Source organism: Aptenodytes forsteri, unplaced genomic scaffold (assembly GCF_000699145.1).
Source record: "Aptenodytes forsteri isolate BGI_AS27 unplaced genomic scaffold, ASM69914v1 Scaffold46, whole genome shotgun sequence".
In the NCBI taxonomy this organism is placed as follows: domain Eukaryota; kingdom Metazoa; phylum Chordata; class Aves; order Sphenisciformes; family Spheniscidae; genus Aptenodytes; species Aptenodytes forsteri.
Genome location: NW_008794774.1, coordinates 1579457 through 1595696, shown reverse-complemented (window position 1 = coordinate 1595696; position 16240 = coordinate 1579457). Strand labels below are relative to the sequence as shown.

The 16240-nt window shown below is 36.6% G+C and overlaps 1 protein-coding gene across 1 annotated transcript in view; it reads left to right on the top strand.

Annotated features, from left to right (window-relative positions):
- PTPRD (protein tyrosine phosphatase, receptor type D) overlaps positions 1-16240 on the top strand; it is a 301312-nt gene that overhangs the window by 201435 nt on the left and 83637 nt on the right. Inside the window, exons 20-22 of the mRNA XM_019470759.1 lie at positions 1362-1452; positions 7910-8119; positions 11447-11607. Of these exons, the coding sequence (XP_019326304.1) occupies positions 1362-1452; positions 7910-8119; positions 11447-11607 (462 nt within the window). The remainder of the gene's footprint in view (positions 1-1361; positions 1453-7909; positions 8120-11446; positions 11608-16240) is intronic.

The following is a 16240-nucleotide window of genomic DNA, read 5'->3' as shown; positions in this document are numbered from 1 at the left end:
GAATTAATAAATATGTGCATGTACTACAGTAGTTAAAAATCCAAAGTTTTGTTACATTTCTTTTATGGCAGGGGGCGGTAATTAAGAAGAAACAATTAAAATGGACCAGTGGTGTGCACTGGTATGTAAGAAAGTTTATAGAGTCAGTTTAGACTGAGATAGTTTTTGATCAATTGTAAGGCAAGTCCTTTTCTGTAGACTCTATTTCATTAATTACTTTAGGATTTTCACCTGCATTGCATGAGTAAAATGAATAGTCAGTGCTGCAGAAGGTTGAATAGGCTGTAAAAAATGGCAGACTGGAAGAGAAGAAGATGGTCCATGAGACACTAAAATTATCTTCCATAATGGAGAGGCAGAGACACCTTCTTAATAAGCCCTGTTGTTACTAGAAACAAAGGAGAGCAGCTTCTTTCCCTCTCCTCTGAGATGGAGAGTGCTTGACTTTTTGACAAGTCTGTTCATCAAGAAGATGTATATTATACCATCCTGGATGTCCTGCTGTTGTGATTCTACTGCTACTTTCCTCACACTAATGTGAAATTACGGATCTGCCTGACGTCTGTCCAGGCTTTGTGAAGGAAACAAGGAAAGTGCCATATCTCTATTATACTAGAAAGTATAATTTACTAGTCTCCATGGGAGGAGAGGAGGAAGATATTTTCAGGAAAATGTTTCTGAGGAAGACTGGTATATGTAATTTGCAAATACTAGCTGTAAAGAGAGCATACATCAAGCTCTCTTGTCTATGACTGTGAACAGAATACTTAAGTAGATAAACCTGATGGTGATTGATACTCAGAAGTAAAGAGTGTGTGGGTGGAGTGTATGCCAAGTCTTCCTTATTTTCTGTTTATAATAGTATTGGTGTCAACAAACACATTATGTTAACCTGCTATTCTGATGATACGTGAAAATGGGGGAAGATGGGGTGATAATTGAGATTTAAATATATGGTAATAGGTTTCAATTTAAGGGTTTGGGGTTTTTTTCCCAGTGTGATAGTGGCAGGGCAGAAATATCCCATGGCTCTTGTATTTCAAATGAAGTAATAAACTGCAGTCAAACATGTAGGCATTTTAGAACATTGTAATTAAAGTTTCTTATACATATTTATATGTTTACATGAAAAGTCAGGTAATTAGTGCCATTTGTTTGTCAAATGTTTTACACTGGATGTTGTTTCAAGAGTGTGAATCTTTACAACTATGTTTGGAAGGCTGCAGTGGCATAATAATGTGCGGAAGTTCGCTCTCAACCTAGTGCTGTTCTCTTAAGTTCCTCTGAACAGACACCTACTCCATCAATTTATCTATTCCTTTTCCTTCAACTTCACTTTTGTCCAACTGTTTCCTTTACAGAGGTTATTACATAGTTATTGTGCCTTTGAAGAGGTCTCGTGGAAAGTTTATCAAACCGTGGGAGAGTCCAGATGAAATGGAACTAGATGAGGTACTGTATGTTTTTGTTGTCAACTTCTCCTTTATTAAAGAAACAATCTTATTAGTGGTATGTGATTAACTCACCAGTTTTAGAAGTTTTGGTTGTCAGGATGTTTTATATTTATATTTGAATTAGCCTGTGGGGACTGAAACGAAAGCTCAAATTACTTAAATTAGAAGACAATAAAGACATTAAGTTGCAATAAAGCACATAAAGTGTCTGATCTTTGTTGGCATTAATATTTTATTCTTTTCCTATTGTAAAGCGTAATGCAAAAGTGCAGGAGGTGAAATGAGTTGTCAGCAAAAGCTTAATCACCAATGATATGAACTCTAATAAAGGTCTGGTTCATTAGTGGGTTGTTTACTAAGCCTGTAACAAATGCTAAATTGCATTTGCACTGCAATTTAACATTTGACCTTCTTGTGGTGTTTTTACCTGATTCTCATATACTGTAATGCTTCTGGTTAGAAAAGTTTTACAGTAGTCTCCATTCTTCTGACAGTTTGTGCTCAGCAATAAATGAATGAAGTAGGAAAGAGCAACATTGTGTCATCATTCAACACTATAAGTGATGTTAACACAGAGAGTGGAAGTACTTTCATTTTAGGAATAAGCCCAGTAATACTAGAAATCAATTTATTATGTTATTGATATAATAATAATTCCAGGAAGTATACTGTCAGTATTCAGTCCTGTCTTCTGTTTTACTGGATGACAGTATAGCTCATGCGAACTTGTCTTTCTTCTTTCAGTCTGTAAATTTGGAATAATACTAATATTTATCATTGTAAAGCTCTTTCGAGAGCCCCATATGAAAGCCCTGTACAAAAGACTAGTGGTGGTGTTATTGTTGTTATTGTTGTATCTGGCTAGGATTTTAGATCTCATTCAGATGCTATGGTCGTTTGTACGTGTAATAGCTCTGCAATTCAAAGACCAGAGATCAAAGTCAGTTTCTTTACTCCTGATTTAGTGATCTTTCGACAGGATCCTGTCTATTTTTCCATTTTCTTTTGGTGGAGTCAAGAGTTTTATGTTACAGAGATGCCTCACCATATGCTTCCCCATAATACAATCACAGGGAAGTAATGATCGTCTGTGAGCAATCACAAGACTTTTTTTCCCTCCTCCCATTGACAAAATGGATATCAATTTCAATGTTTGCACCAAAATGTAAGGAAAATAAAGATCTTCACCAAACTAACACTGCTGTAGAAAGCTGTCAAAATATAAATAGAGGTCTTCCAGTCTTTAGTCTGTTTTCTGATCTGAAAAAGCAAAGAGTATGTACAGCAACAGGAGAATCCTTAATCAGAAGATTAAAAACAACTGTTCAAAGGAAGGCATGGTTTTCGTTACTGCTGACTGCCTGATTGAAGCCTATGTTTCCTCTTGACCAGTTCATTTATGTGATCATCTCATTTGATTCAATTGCAGCGATGACTTGCTTTGATCTATTAACTTTTTCCCTTCAAAAGAACTTGGATTGTAAATGCCGTCAGCTCATTATCATAGTCCTAGGTGACATCAAATACGGTTAAACAGTAAAACTCTGACAGCAAGATACATACAGTAATGGAAAACTGATTTAATATTACCACCCACTTTTAACATCCAAAGACTGTAGTCACATTCAGCAGCATTAACAGATTAAAGGATAGGTGCCGGATGACATTGAACTTTTTGGCAATTAAATTCTACGGGTCCTGCTGATTCCCATAACAAAGGGTCATTTTAATCATCCTGCAAGTTGTGGTGCATTAATCTGTATAACAGATTGATAAAGAGCATTTATTAATTCAGAAATATTTGGGTCAGGATGGGTTGTTTCCCACTTCTACTGATATAATTGAGACCACATTGTAGAATTAATGGTGGAAGAAATAAGATACGCATTGACTGGAAAATGAAAATTATTTCTGATAAAGAACTAAAACCCTTGATATATTTTTCACAATTGCCACTAATACATATAGTAAGTACTGAGTAGGGAAAAAATCAAAAGCAAGCAGCGACTGTATTTCATCCAGTTTCTATTACTTAAAAGACTGTTTTACTTCAATCTTTAGAAAATATATGCATATTGTTATTAGGTGTACTATTCCTGACAAACATGTGAAAGCAGTGGCACAATAAATAAATTGGGGAAAAAACCCACAAAAACTAACCACATGACTCTCTGAGCATAGTTCCTGATGGTCAAGTGAAGATACTTGTGAATATCTTTTTTAGTACAATCTCAGATATCTGGCTAGTATCAGAAAGGGTTGGGCAATAGATTTTCCAAAGAAGTATGTTCCAAATACTTTGCTTAGGTTGGCAGAAGAAAAGTATTTGCTGAAAACACTACTCTGGAGTGTTACCTCCAGTACATAGCTGACCAGTCCAAAAGACTCTCCAGCCTTATTGTAGTTACCTAATCTTCCTGGTTCCTTGAATCTCAATTCTGAAATAAACTAAGAGAGATGCAGAATGTTAAAAGAGCAGACAATGGACTAGATATTGTGTATCTGAAAATAATAATTATTAGAGATACAATCCTTTTTTATTAACTGAAAATTCCATTTTATTTTGAATATCATGAGATCTAGTGACTTTAAATAGGTATGTCATACAAATAAATGAAATATAAACAAAATATTATGATTTGCAGTATTACCTAGTGGGATTACTTTAGATTTGTAAGCAATAAAATGTAAATAAAAGCCTGCATGTTAAGTCTTAAATCAATTCATTAATTTTGTTGAAATCCTGGTATAAAGTACAACAGGAGATATATGTACAGGTAATGATATTTGGCAACAACCCCATTTATTTATGAAACATGAATGAGGCCAGAGGTTCACCTGAGGTCTATTCAGTCATGTGTAATCAATGTCACAGACAAAATTTTTATCTACACACAAACACACTTAAGTTTAGCTGGCCTTAGGTGATGAATAACCACCTTTGAAAAAGTTGAACACATTTTGTTTGACTCAGGCTAATTAACTTTTAGCATCCATAGCCAAACCTCAGTTTTTGATCACTTCACCCACTTTAATACAGTACTTCAGCATTGCTACCTGTTAAATATATGCATTTTATGTTACTAATTCAAATGCAAGAAATAATTAAGATCAAACATTTTTCTTCCCCTTTCAATCTCAATCTAATTTTGATTGCAGTACTCTTGCAGTATTTTGACATTTTATTATGAGTTATTTGAAATCTAAATTGTAAATATGGTGTAATGTGGAAACATACGGTAAAGAATTTATTTGAGGTAGCCACACAACTAACTTTAAGTTCCAGCAGAAACTGTACCCATAAATGAAAATATCAGTTATCTTCAGGGATGGCTCAAGCCGTATACCTCTCCTCGTACTGCAGTACTTACAGCTCCTGACTTCCAGTTAGTATACATATCACATTGTTATTACCCGAATACCTTTGTGTTTCAGCAGACTTCAGGATAGTCAGTGCTCAGCCCTCTGCATAGCTGTTACTATCTTTATAAAAGATGGCTTCATATAGATACAAACTTTTCAGAGAGTGCTTCCCGCAGATCTTATAAGGGCTGAAGCAACCTGGAACAAACTTTGATTAGTCTCTGCCTCATGTTCTGCCCTCACGAACTCTACCCAGGGCATAGGAAGCTACCAACAGATGTGAGAGTCACCTTCAATAAAGCAACTAAATAGAAATCTTCTTAACATTACAGTTCTCTATTGCCCTCATTTTTATACCATGCAAATTTGCTCTAGCTGCTCATTAAACTGTTTAGGAAGAATGAAAGAGAAATATGGACTGCTGATTGTAATAGAGTCCTTGAGTAATGCATAATGATTTCTAGTCTCAAATTATGGCCGGTTCTATTTTGCTCAGGGGATCCATTGCAGCATACCAGCTTTTGTGTTGGAGCATGGAAATTGATAGAGTTAAATGAATGTAAAATCTCTGCAACAGAGAACAGACTCAGCCTTAGAGCTGGAAAGCAGTTGACTGTGTAGATCTTTCAGGGGGTAACATCCAATTGCCCTCAAGGATAAGGAAGTTTGGAACCAAGTGGTACAGGTTGCTTCTACGTCTTATCTGTAGCCTGTGTTTGAAATATGTACTTCAAAGAAGAAGGGGTGTTAAAGTAATCAATATTAAAAGCTTCTGCCTCAGTAGCAGAGTGAATAGTAGATTGTTTTACATGCATCGGAACTGTTAATTGTGTAATTGCAAAATACAAGACCCCATTTGGGGAAGGCAAGAAGATGTGCTAGCTAAGCAGAGGCCTAACACTGAAGAAGAGGCTAAAGCAAGAGGGAGCTTCCCTGACTAAACATGTTCTTTAAAATGAAAATATATAGTGAAGATTAGATTTTAATCTCTTTTTTTATTGATCTCTGTCTAGCTCTGGAGATTTGTCTCCTTCTCCTAACAAAGAAGTTTGTGCAAATTTATTGTATTAGCACTGTTTGTGTGCTGAAAAGCCTAAAACAACTGTGTGACCTTGGAAAAATTTATGATTGCAGTCTGAGACTACAGGACATTGAATAAGTTTCATAAGTGAAAAACGAGGGGAACCGTAAAGAGGCCTTAGAAGTCATCACTTATCACCCAAGAAAAGTTCAGGCTCCTTGTAGTCAAATCAGATTAATATTTGTTGAATGCCAGTATACCTAAAGTGACAAAAGGTACTGAATAAGCATTGGTCTGATTTAATAGGTAATTCAATAATGATTATACCAGCTGAGCTTAAGTTCCTTCATTAGTTAGTGTATGTTTTACAGGTTTGAGCCTAGCATCTAATCTTGTCGTAAATGTGCTGATGTAAATTTTAGCTTTGCTCGTCAGAAGAAATATTTTATGAAACAAGGAAAAGTTATATTTTGAAAGTCAGATTAGGCAGTTAAAATCTGAAGTGTGGGTTGTGTATGATAGGGTGGTAGATAATATTTTGTAGTCTAGCAGTAGAAAAGTTGTCTTAGGATTCATAGGTCCTGTTATTGATTCCTATCACCAATCTATTGTGCAGTGTTGTACAAACCATGAAGAACACAACTTTTGGTACTTTTGAACAAATAAAATGGCAGTCAATATCAGGTTTGGGATGGAAGATAAGTTTACAAATCACTCCTATAAACTCCTCTGCACTTCATTTGCTGTTTGTGAAGTACATTGGAAAGCACTCTTTTCCCTGAGATGTTCAGGAATTTAATATTGCCAGAGTGCTTGCTAGTCCTCATGTTAGAGAGGGGGGAAAAAAAAAATCTATTCATAGCTACTTAGTATTGAGTTGTTTGTTTTTCAGAGTTGCCAGAAAAAGTTAAAAATAGTTAATAAAAATTGATTTTCAAAAATTAGGATTTTTTTTTTTCAATTTTGTATTTTTTATTCCTGGTTTTTAAATAATTACATCATATGACTTACTAAGGTTTGTTGTATCAAACAGGAGATAAGAAACTACCTTGCATATTCATAGGGAGGGAGAAAATATTAATATGCATTAGAGAAGTGATTTTCCCACTGTACTTGGCACTGGTGAGACTGCACCTTGAATACGGTGTTCAGTTTTGGGCCCCTCACTACAAGAAAGACATTGAGGTGCTGGAGTGTGTCCAGAGAAGGGCAACGAAGCTGGTGAAGGGTCTAGAGCACAAGTCTTAGGAGAAGCAGCTGAGGGAACTGGGGTTGTTTAGTCTGAAGAAAAAGAGGCTGAGACCTTATCGCTCTCTGCAACTGCATGAAAGGAGGTTGTAGCAAGGTGGGTGTCGGTCTCTTCTCCCAAGTAACAAGTGATAGGATGAGAGGAAATGGCCTCAAGTTGCACCAAGGGAGGTTTAGATTGGGTATTGGGAAAGATTTCTTCAGTGAGAGGATTGTCAAGCCTTGGAACAGGCTGCCCAGGGAAGAGGTTGAGTCACCATCCCTGGAGGTATTTGAAAGATGTGTAGATGTGGTGCTCAGGGACATGGTTTAGTGGTGGACTTGGCAGTGCTAGGTTAACCGTTGGACTTGATGATCTTAAGGGTCTTTTCCAACCTAAATGATTATACAATTCTATTCTATGACTGACTTCAGATATATATACACACACACACATATATGAGATGTGTGATAGGATGTGTGTATATATATGTCCTCAGAGAAGATATATTACTTTATTAGCTTTTTTTTCCCCTCTGAGACAACAATATCAGACACTGAAAATTGATCTAATTGTTTTATGTTTGTAGTCTGGGCAGTGCAATTGCTACCTAGTATCTTATCTTAACAAGGATGACAAGAAATTGGAAGATTTTGCAAGAACTGGTTTAGTGATACTGATATGCCCCATGAAATGTGGATAAATTGTATTTTTGTAGTTCCTGGTGTAGTTCCTGGTCATGCATTAAATTTTCTCATTACATTGTCAATAAGTTACATTAAAATTGTTTACAGTTCTCTTTCTGTTCTTGCTTTCTCTCTCTCTCCCCCCTCCATTCTAAAGCTGCTTAAGGAGATAGCTAGGAAACGCAGAAGCATTCGTCTTGGGAGGGAAGTTGAATTAAAGCCATATATTGCGGCTCACTTTGAAGTTCTTCCTACGGAGTTCACGTTGGGGGATAAGAAGCATTATGGTGGCTTTGAGAATAAGCAGCTGCAGAGTGGTCAAGAATATGTCTTCTTTGTGTTGGCTGTAATGGAGCACTCAGAATCTGTAAGTTAGTTAATATTTTTCAATCCCAAAATTACCTTTCCACAATCATGAAAACATTTTTCCAATGCTTATTCCATTTCCCAAAAGCTATTTTTTTACAGTATGTGTCAGAGCATCTCTAAAGTGAGTGTTTCCTTGCTTAGTTCCAATTAATTCCTTGAACTTTTCTATTTTGCTTGCGTCTTTATGTGTTGCTTCTGTGTATAACTGAAACTAAGGATCACCTTTTATTAGCTGTGGTGTGATCCTTCGCAAATTACATGCTCAGATCATTTGAGATCATTGACACAGGTTCTGAGGCATGAACTTCACAGCAGCATCTTTCTGAATGTATTTAAAAAAGAGCTCCTCTCTTGCCTTAATACTGCCATTGAATAGTGGTGTTGGATACCCAGGATTCTTGGAAAGATCCATTGAATCAGAGACATGCACAGCTAGCCTCTTTAGTTACAGTCATTCCCTAACAAGTTTATCAGTGAATTGTTAGAAAGTTAGAAAATAATTCCATAATAAGGAAAATTCCTGAGGTGAGCTAAATAATAAGCTGTCATTCCTCTTTATGTAATGCATCTTGTAGTTATGTCCCTTTATGCTTGAGTTAATCTAATGCATGTAATATAGTTAAAAAAAAAAAAGACAGAAATAGGGCTGTTGAAAGAAGTTGCAATACACATTGACATTTTAACATACACTGTGTAATATGGTATCTTTTTAATTGGTACCTAAACGTGACAGGTACATTTGCTGGCTCAACCACTTGAAACTACTACACCAATAATCTGAATTCCAGTGAAATGCTTCCAGTGTGTAACCTTACAATTGCTTTCTTGATGTCAACAGAATTTGCCTACTTAAACACAATGAGGAAGTAGTTTCAATTTGAATATTTTTGGATACATAGCTTCATTTGAAAATAAAATAAGTGCCTCCTGGAAGCTCTAACATAAGTCCAAAGTTCCCCTTTCACTTTTTGTCAGTGGCTGCGCAGCAAGAGAATTCTGAAGGTTCAAACTGGAGAAAGTAGACAACTTCTGGCTATAAAGTTAGATGGCCAAAAATCTGTGTGTCAGAAATCACCTGTACTAAAATTGATCTTTTAAATACAAAGTACCGTTTCTTATTTATTTTTCTATATTAATTAAGGCATTGGTCATTTCATATAACCCTAAGGTTACTACTTCATTAGAGAGAAATCAGGATGAAAAAGCAGAAATTATAGAGTTGTAAATTTACAGCTGAAAAGTCTGGTATGGCAAAATATATCCAGGGGCATACTGTTGAAGATTTGAAAAGGCATTACTAAACTTACAATATGGACAATATCTGGTTTAGCATGCCATCTGAAACATCTATGTGATTAAGTAGCATGAGGTAGTCACAGAGAATGAAGAGTTTGTAAGGGTGAGTGAGCTTCAATTCCCAGTGTTCCAGTGTATCTGCTCAATATAGCTGGTTTTCTTCTAGGGCTATAGATCCTACTGGTGTATGAGTTGTCACTTGCAAGGGATGGTTTTCCTGATATTCAAAATACTTTTTACGTAAGGTTTCTCCTTCAGAGAACATAAAATTTCTCTGTTGATTGGGAGAATGGAGAACTTGCTTTACAAAAGGGCATGGGGAGGTCTGAATTTGTTTAACTTAGTAAAATGGAAGCTGAGAGAGCTTATGATTACGGTCTATAAATATGTTAAGCATGTTATCAAGAGGAAGGAAAAAACCAATATATAAATTCGGTAAAATAATAAAGGAGTTTAAATTAGTCATTAATACAGGTAGGTTGAAAATTAAACTCAAGATCCTACTTATTGGAGAACAGGTAGTAAGTGCTCATACTGTTGACCCTCAGTATCCCTCTGTATCCCTTTCCAGGCATTTTTTCTGCCTGCTCCAAAGGAAGAGGCTAAATACAAAGAGTTTCTTACTGTTGCAATGGGCTTTTTTCTATCTTTTGAGAATACTGAAGCTGAGAAAAAAAACTCAGTCAGCTCAGGTGTTTCAGGAATGCAACATGGAGACTCCCCAGTTTCTAAACGGCAATCACAGACTTTTAAAAAATTTGGTGCCAGGTTTAGTAAAAAAGCATAACATAACTGGACATCGCTGGCATGGGTACTAGCTCAGTACCAGCTAGTGTAAGTGCCTCAGCTTTGCTGGTCCTAATCCTATCTCTAACCTTAAACCCAGACACTGTCGTAGCCCAGAGCCCAAAATAAGGTCAAATGAAGTGTAAAAAAACATGTCTCCTTTGACAACACTTGTCCTGGCTTAGGGCATCTTTCAGAGTATAGTGCAAACATGGTAAATGAAAAGTATTCTCTTCTCCTGGTTATCTTATTCTCTCTCAGCTGGCATTCCTGCTGTACTGCTGAATCAAGTTTTTAAGTCCTTTGCAAGAGCTGTAGTTCAAATCCTAGTTTAGTGCTGGTGGAGACACTCCAGCAAAGACAATAGGTGCAAACGATTCTCCACTTCTGACTTTACTGTAGCTCAAAGTTCTTTACATGATCCATTTTTAGCAGGCTGGCTCCTCAGCCTGTCCTGTCTGTAATTTTAACTCTGCACTCAGTCATAGATCAGACATCTCATGTCAGACCAGAATAAAAAAAAGTTATTATTTTCTTATCACAGGTCTTATCCTAGGCCAGCTGGCTGTACACCATCCAGTAAGGCAAAGATTTTCAACAGCCTCTGTTCGTTCATAATTCTAGTTCCATCCCTAAGAGAGACTTTGACTATTTAGCTTCCCTTCATATTCTACAGTGGCTTCCCCTGTTTTTCAGTCTTAGATTCAAATTGTCTCCATCTTCTGTAAGAACACTCTGTCAGACAGTTTTTGACTGATCAAAATGCATCTGACTATTGCCATAGGACCCTTTTCTAGGAACCTCCTACATTCAGTCCCCTTTATTTTTCCCTATAGTACTCTCATTCTTTCAGAAGTATCCTTTCATATCTTGCAGGAAGAAATAGTGTTAAGCCAATATGAAACTAAGAAAAAAAAAACAAAATTAGTAACTGGTGGGTTATATTCCTCAGTTTCCTAATACTTCATTTTCTCATTCTCTGCTTAAGTTGCAAAGTGTTCTCTGAAGGACTGTGTTAACTCATTTGTCTGCAGATCACTGCTAATATGTGGAACACAAAATAAAGATAGTAATAACAACACACCATTCAGTTTGCAAGTTTATATACTACCTGACTTGAAGAAAAATAGCATTTTCGCATTCATTGCATCATTATCTTGTATAGATTTATTTTAGATCTAGGATAGTTAATATTTTAAATGGACTCCTTTATCATTAAGTAAGATTTATTTTATTTGTATAGACCATGTATGCAACCAGCCCATATTCTGATCCTGTTGTGTCGATGGATCTTGATCCCCAACCAATTACAGATGAGGAAGAAGGCTTGATTTGGGTTGTTGGACCAGTTCTTGCAGTGGTGTTTATCATCTGTATTGTTATTGCTATACTTCTTTATAAAAGGTAAGTTTATCTTTTCATTTTCTAACCAGGTGTGTAACTTTCTGATATGTTGGCCATTTTATAATACTGTTCCACACTGTATTTTTTGTACTACAGTAGTAACTGTCATTGCTTTGGGATATTTCCGTATTTATTAATGGTTTCCAGAACACTGCAGAAATTTTAGTACATTGACTGAAAGTTTCCAATAATTACAGGTATGTGGGTACATTTTTCTGCTGATGACACTCTATTAACATTTCTGCATTTAAATGTTTTTTCCACTTTGCATACATTTGTGAAGAAAATATGTGCTTGCATATAAATATGTATGGAATTCGCACATTTGACTTTCTAAAACTTATTTTTAGATGTGTAATAGTAATACATTAGGGGTTCCATTCAGCTTGATGTTAAACGTGATTTTCATCTCCACTCAAGTAATTTGAGTTTTTACTTTTGACAGTTGGCCTCAATTTGGCAGTGTATCTACATGAATTTGAAGCTCTGAACTGAGAGATTAAAGAAACATCAGTAGCTGTTTTCTACTAATCTTGCACTGAGATCAAACTTAACTTATTCTTCTTTCACTGTCTATGACACAGATGTAGGTTTGCTATTATACAAAGGACTTCCCTCTGCCTTACCACATACTAGATGAAAACTGTGTATGATGCCTTAATTTATACATAGCAGCCTTTTACAGTGTAAGTGAGTTCACAGGGGTCAAGATACTAAATCAAAACCAAAGAATCAAACCCACAAAGTTTATTTTAATGTTTAGATTTTGTTCCTAATACATTTTTGAAATACATTGATGAAGTATAATTGGGGAATACTATAAAGACGCTGTGACCTTGTCAGGGGGGCACACTAGGGATAATTTCATTAAATGGAGTATGTCTTCTAAAATTAATGGCTATGATGCTATCACCTGCATATAAATATTTAAATTCTGCTACCCTGTATGCTCTTCCCACCTTAAGTGACTCCAGTCAAATACTTCTGAAGTTGCATGTAGAGAACCAGCTTCAGGTTTTGGAAAGAGAATTCTCTGTTCAGCAGTAAAAAAACAGTCCATGGTTAGCTTTGGATTCCAACTAGGTATACAATTATAGAATGTTCTTTAGGGCTATAATCATACAGCAGCATAATACACGGTCTGTTGCTTGCAGATATTATGTCTCCTGAAGGTTTCTATTAGTGCCTAGTGTCTCAGCCAATCTAATTGATTAGCAACCAGTGAACCTCTGTTTGTGTCTGTCTGTCACTTCAAAAACTGGTCATTAGAGTTGTGCTAAAAGTGAAATACTCCTTTCTTCTGATTATTTTGGAGTATTAAAAGTAAAACTTCTTCCATACTACAAAACGAATCCAAACAATGGCATATAAAGCAGATGTGTAACTGCTTCTGGAAATATTGATTACATATATGGAACCATAATAACAATCTTCAGTTCTATTACCAAAAAAATTACAGGCATATTCCACAAATGATCAGGTAAAATTTGCTCAAGTAGTGTGAAGAGACTGTCATTCACTGAAAATGGGGGACACATTTTCCATCTGTTATTTACTGCTGGTACTAGAACTATTCAGGCAAATGTCCATATGTATTTATTTATTTTTCTATTTTCAGCTATAAGCCGTAAATTCTTAAACTGCACTGATTTGGCAAATAACCTCTGGGAAATTATGACTGTGGTTTTACTGGTCTATGGTCCTCTGTGAACTTTCCATTTCTGTGAAAAAAGAAATACATAATTGGATATTTTTTTCTAGAGTATGCAACCTGGATGCAAGCTAACAGCTAGAGTTTGATAGCTTCACTGTCTGTAGAACAGCAATAACTAGACAAGACGGTAGGGATATTTAGCATAGCGCTTTGAGAAAACAGTGACATTTAATTTCTGAGTTAACTCTGTTAAAGGGAATTACTGTGGCTACAGGAGTTGGACATGGTAAAAATATGCAACGAAAAGTAGGAAAACAAGAAATTTTCATGGATACAGGAAATTTTACAAGTATATTTCTAGAATATATTGGGGCATAAGTGCAACAGGTATGATGAGGGAAGAAAACAAAGAATAGAGGACAGCTGCCTAATGCATGAAAACACATGCGAAAAACATTAAAAAGGGGAAGATGATGTTGAAGGATGTGCAATGGGAAGAAGACGACTGGGAAATGACCATGTCTTTTGAAGTGTGAAGGGTAGTAACTCAAATAATGGTCAACTATGCTTAATTCCCTTTGTCCATAGAAGCCTTTATGAACAGACTTGGACTGCTAATCTCATGGTTTACAATACTACTTTTACATTTTAATGTCAATCATAGAGAAAGGATGACTGCAGTTTCTAAAAGAATCATTTTAAGGGGAGAAGTCTTGCCCTCCTTTAAAACAGACGCTATCACAGATAGTGTGGATAAGTTGCATGGGTTGGTGTGAAGCATATTTAACTGTCCCAAAGACTAGGAGTGCATGTTTGACACCTTTATTATTTGTTGGTCAGTTTGTATAAAGGTTATTGCCTCTGCATTTACTCTTCTTAAAATCTGAAAGCAAAGATACTGCATAGAAAGATTTTTGGATCATATATTAGAATATAGCCAAAAGGTCATTGCAGCTTAGTAGTTAACAGTAATAGATGGGGAAAATACTGAAGAGTACCTTTTGTTGTCATCGGATATAGCTGCAATATAATATCCAACACAATTGGGGCTGATTAATGTACTGTGTGCAGAAGAGCTCACAGATTTCGCAGAACCAAAGGGTCACACTTCTGGAGATTGCCCTGTCCCAGCCCTGCTCAGAGCATGGGCAGCTACAGCAGGTTGCTCAGCGACATGTCCAGGCAAGTTTCAATATAACCAAGAATGGAAACTCCATAACCTCTTTGGGCGACCTGTTCCAGTGTTCAACTATCCTCACAGTAAAAATGTTTTTTTCCTGAGTTACAGTTGAATTTCCTGTCTTTCTGGAGTTAATGTCTTGGAAAATGGAACTGACTTGGCCAGTGACCAGTTCGGTGTTCTCTGTCATTGCGGCAGTGATACCACCCTGCAGTCATAGTGAAGGGAGACAATTATTTTGGAGCAGATCTTTAATCTATTGGACTTAAATCTAAACAATCAAATTTGGGAATCCAAGTAAATTAACTAAACATCACTTTCTTTTTGGTTATATTCTTGCCCTCAAGAAAGTAAAATTTTTGCTGGTTCAAACATGGAGTAAAATATTCAGCATAGTAAGATTTATATCCAAAATCTCAAACAAAGGCAAACACTTACCTAGATACAGAGATGGTGCAGGCTAAGTCTCCCCTAGAGGCAATGCCTAACCATTATGAGGGCTGTTTGAGTCACAGTTTATATCTCAAAGTGATTTTGATAAAGCACTACCCTGCTGGAACCTACAGCTTAGGCAAACCTACAGTAAATCCTTTCGACTTGGTTTTGAATGTATGATACATGTTCAATTACACAGGTTTTAGATGGTTAGGAACCCAGTTACTGGATGTTAAAGAGCTCTAGAAATTGTGTGGTGTATCTCAGAAACTGACAAACTAGAAAGAGAGTGCATGTCCCCATGAAGCATTTTCATCCCTTTTTTTTTCCAACATATAAATCTATGTGGCTATTTCTCCTGGTTTTTAAGAAATCACAAGTTCTCTATTTTCAGCCTTTCGCTGATGAAGAGCAAAATGTTCCTAATTCTAGATCTTTCTAGAGTCTTGTTTGTTTATGGAGTGGGTTTCCCTTTGTAGGGAAAAGAAATGAAAGCCATCTTGACAGACTTTGTGTTGTTTGCTCTTATAAAGTGCAGCTTTTTGATTTGGTTCAGAAGACAGGAGCCTAAGTTTGAATCTTTTGAACATAGTGAACTTTGGTACTCTGAATCGTAGAATCATAGAATAGTTTGGGTTGGAAGGGACCCTTAAAGGTCACCTAGTCCAACCACCCTGCAATGAGCAGGGACAGCTTCTACTAGATCAGGTTGCGCAAAGCCCCGTCCAACCTGAAACCTGTGCCACTGTTTCACCACCCGCAGCGTAAAACATTTCTTCCTTCTATCTAGTCTAAATCTACCCCGCTTTGTTTTAAAGCCATTCCCCCTTGTCCTGTCGCAACAGACCCTGCTCAAAAGTTTGTCCCCATCTTTCTTATAAGCCCCCTTTAAGTACTGATAGGCTGCAATAAGGTCTCCCCGAAGCCTTGTCTTCTCGAGGCTGAACAACCCCAACTCTCTCAGCCTTTCTTCGTAGAAGAAGTGTTCCATCCCCCTGATCATTTTCGTGGCCCTCTTCTGGACCTGCTCCAACAGGTCTGTGTCTTTCTTGTGCTGAGGACTCCAGAGCTGGACGCAGTACTCCAGGTGGGGTCTCACCAGAGCAGAGTAGAGGGGCAGAATCACCTCCCTCGACCTGCCGGCCACCTGCTGAATCTTGATCTATAAGAAGAAATATGCTTCTAAGGGAAAAAACAGATGTTAAAAAAAGCACAGAAATGAAAACGGGGGAATCTTAAGTGATGATGAAGGGTTCTATAAAGACTTTTTCATAACATGTGAGTAATCTGGTCATTGCAGACTCCAGGCTATTAAAAGTTTATAGAACCCCTATTTATTATGATCAACAGACAGACAGAAGGAT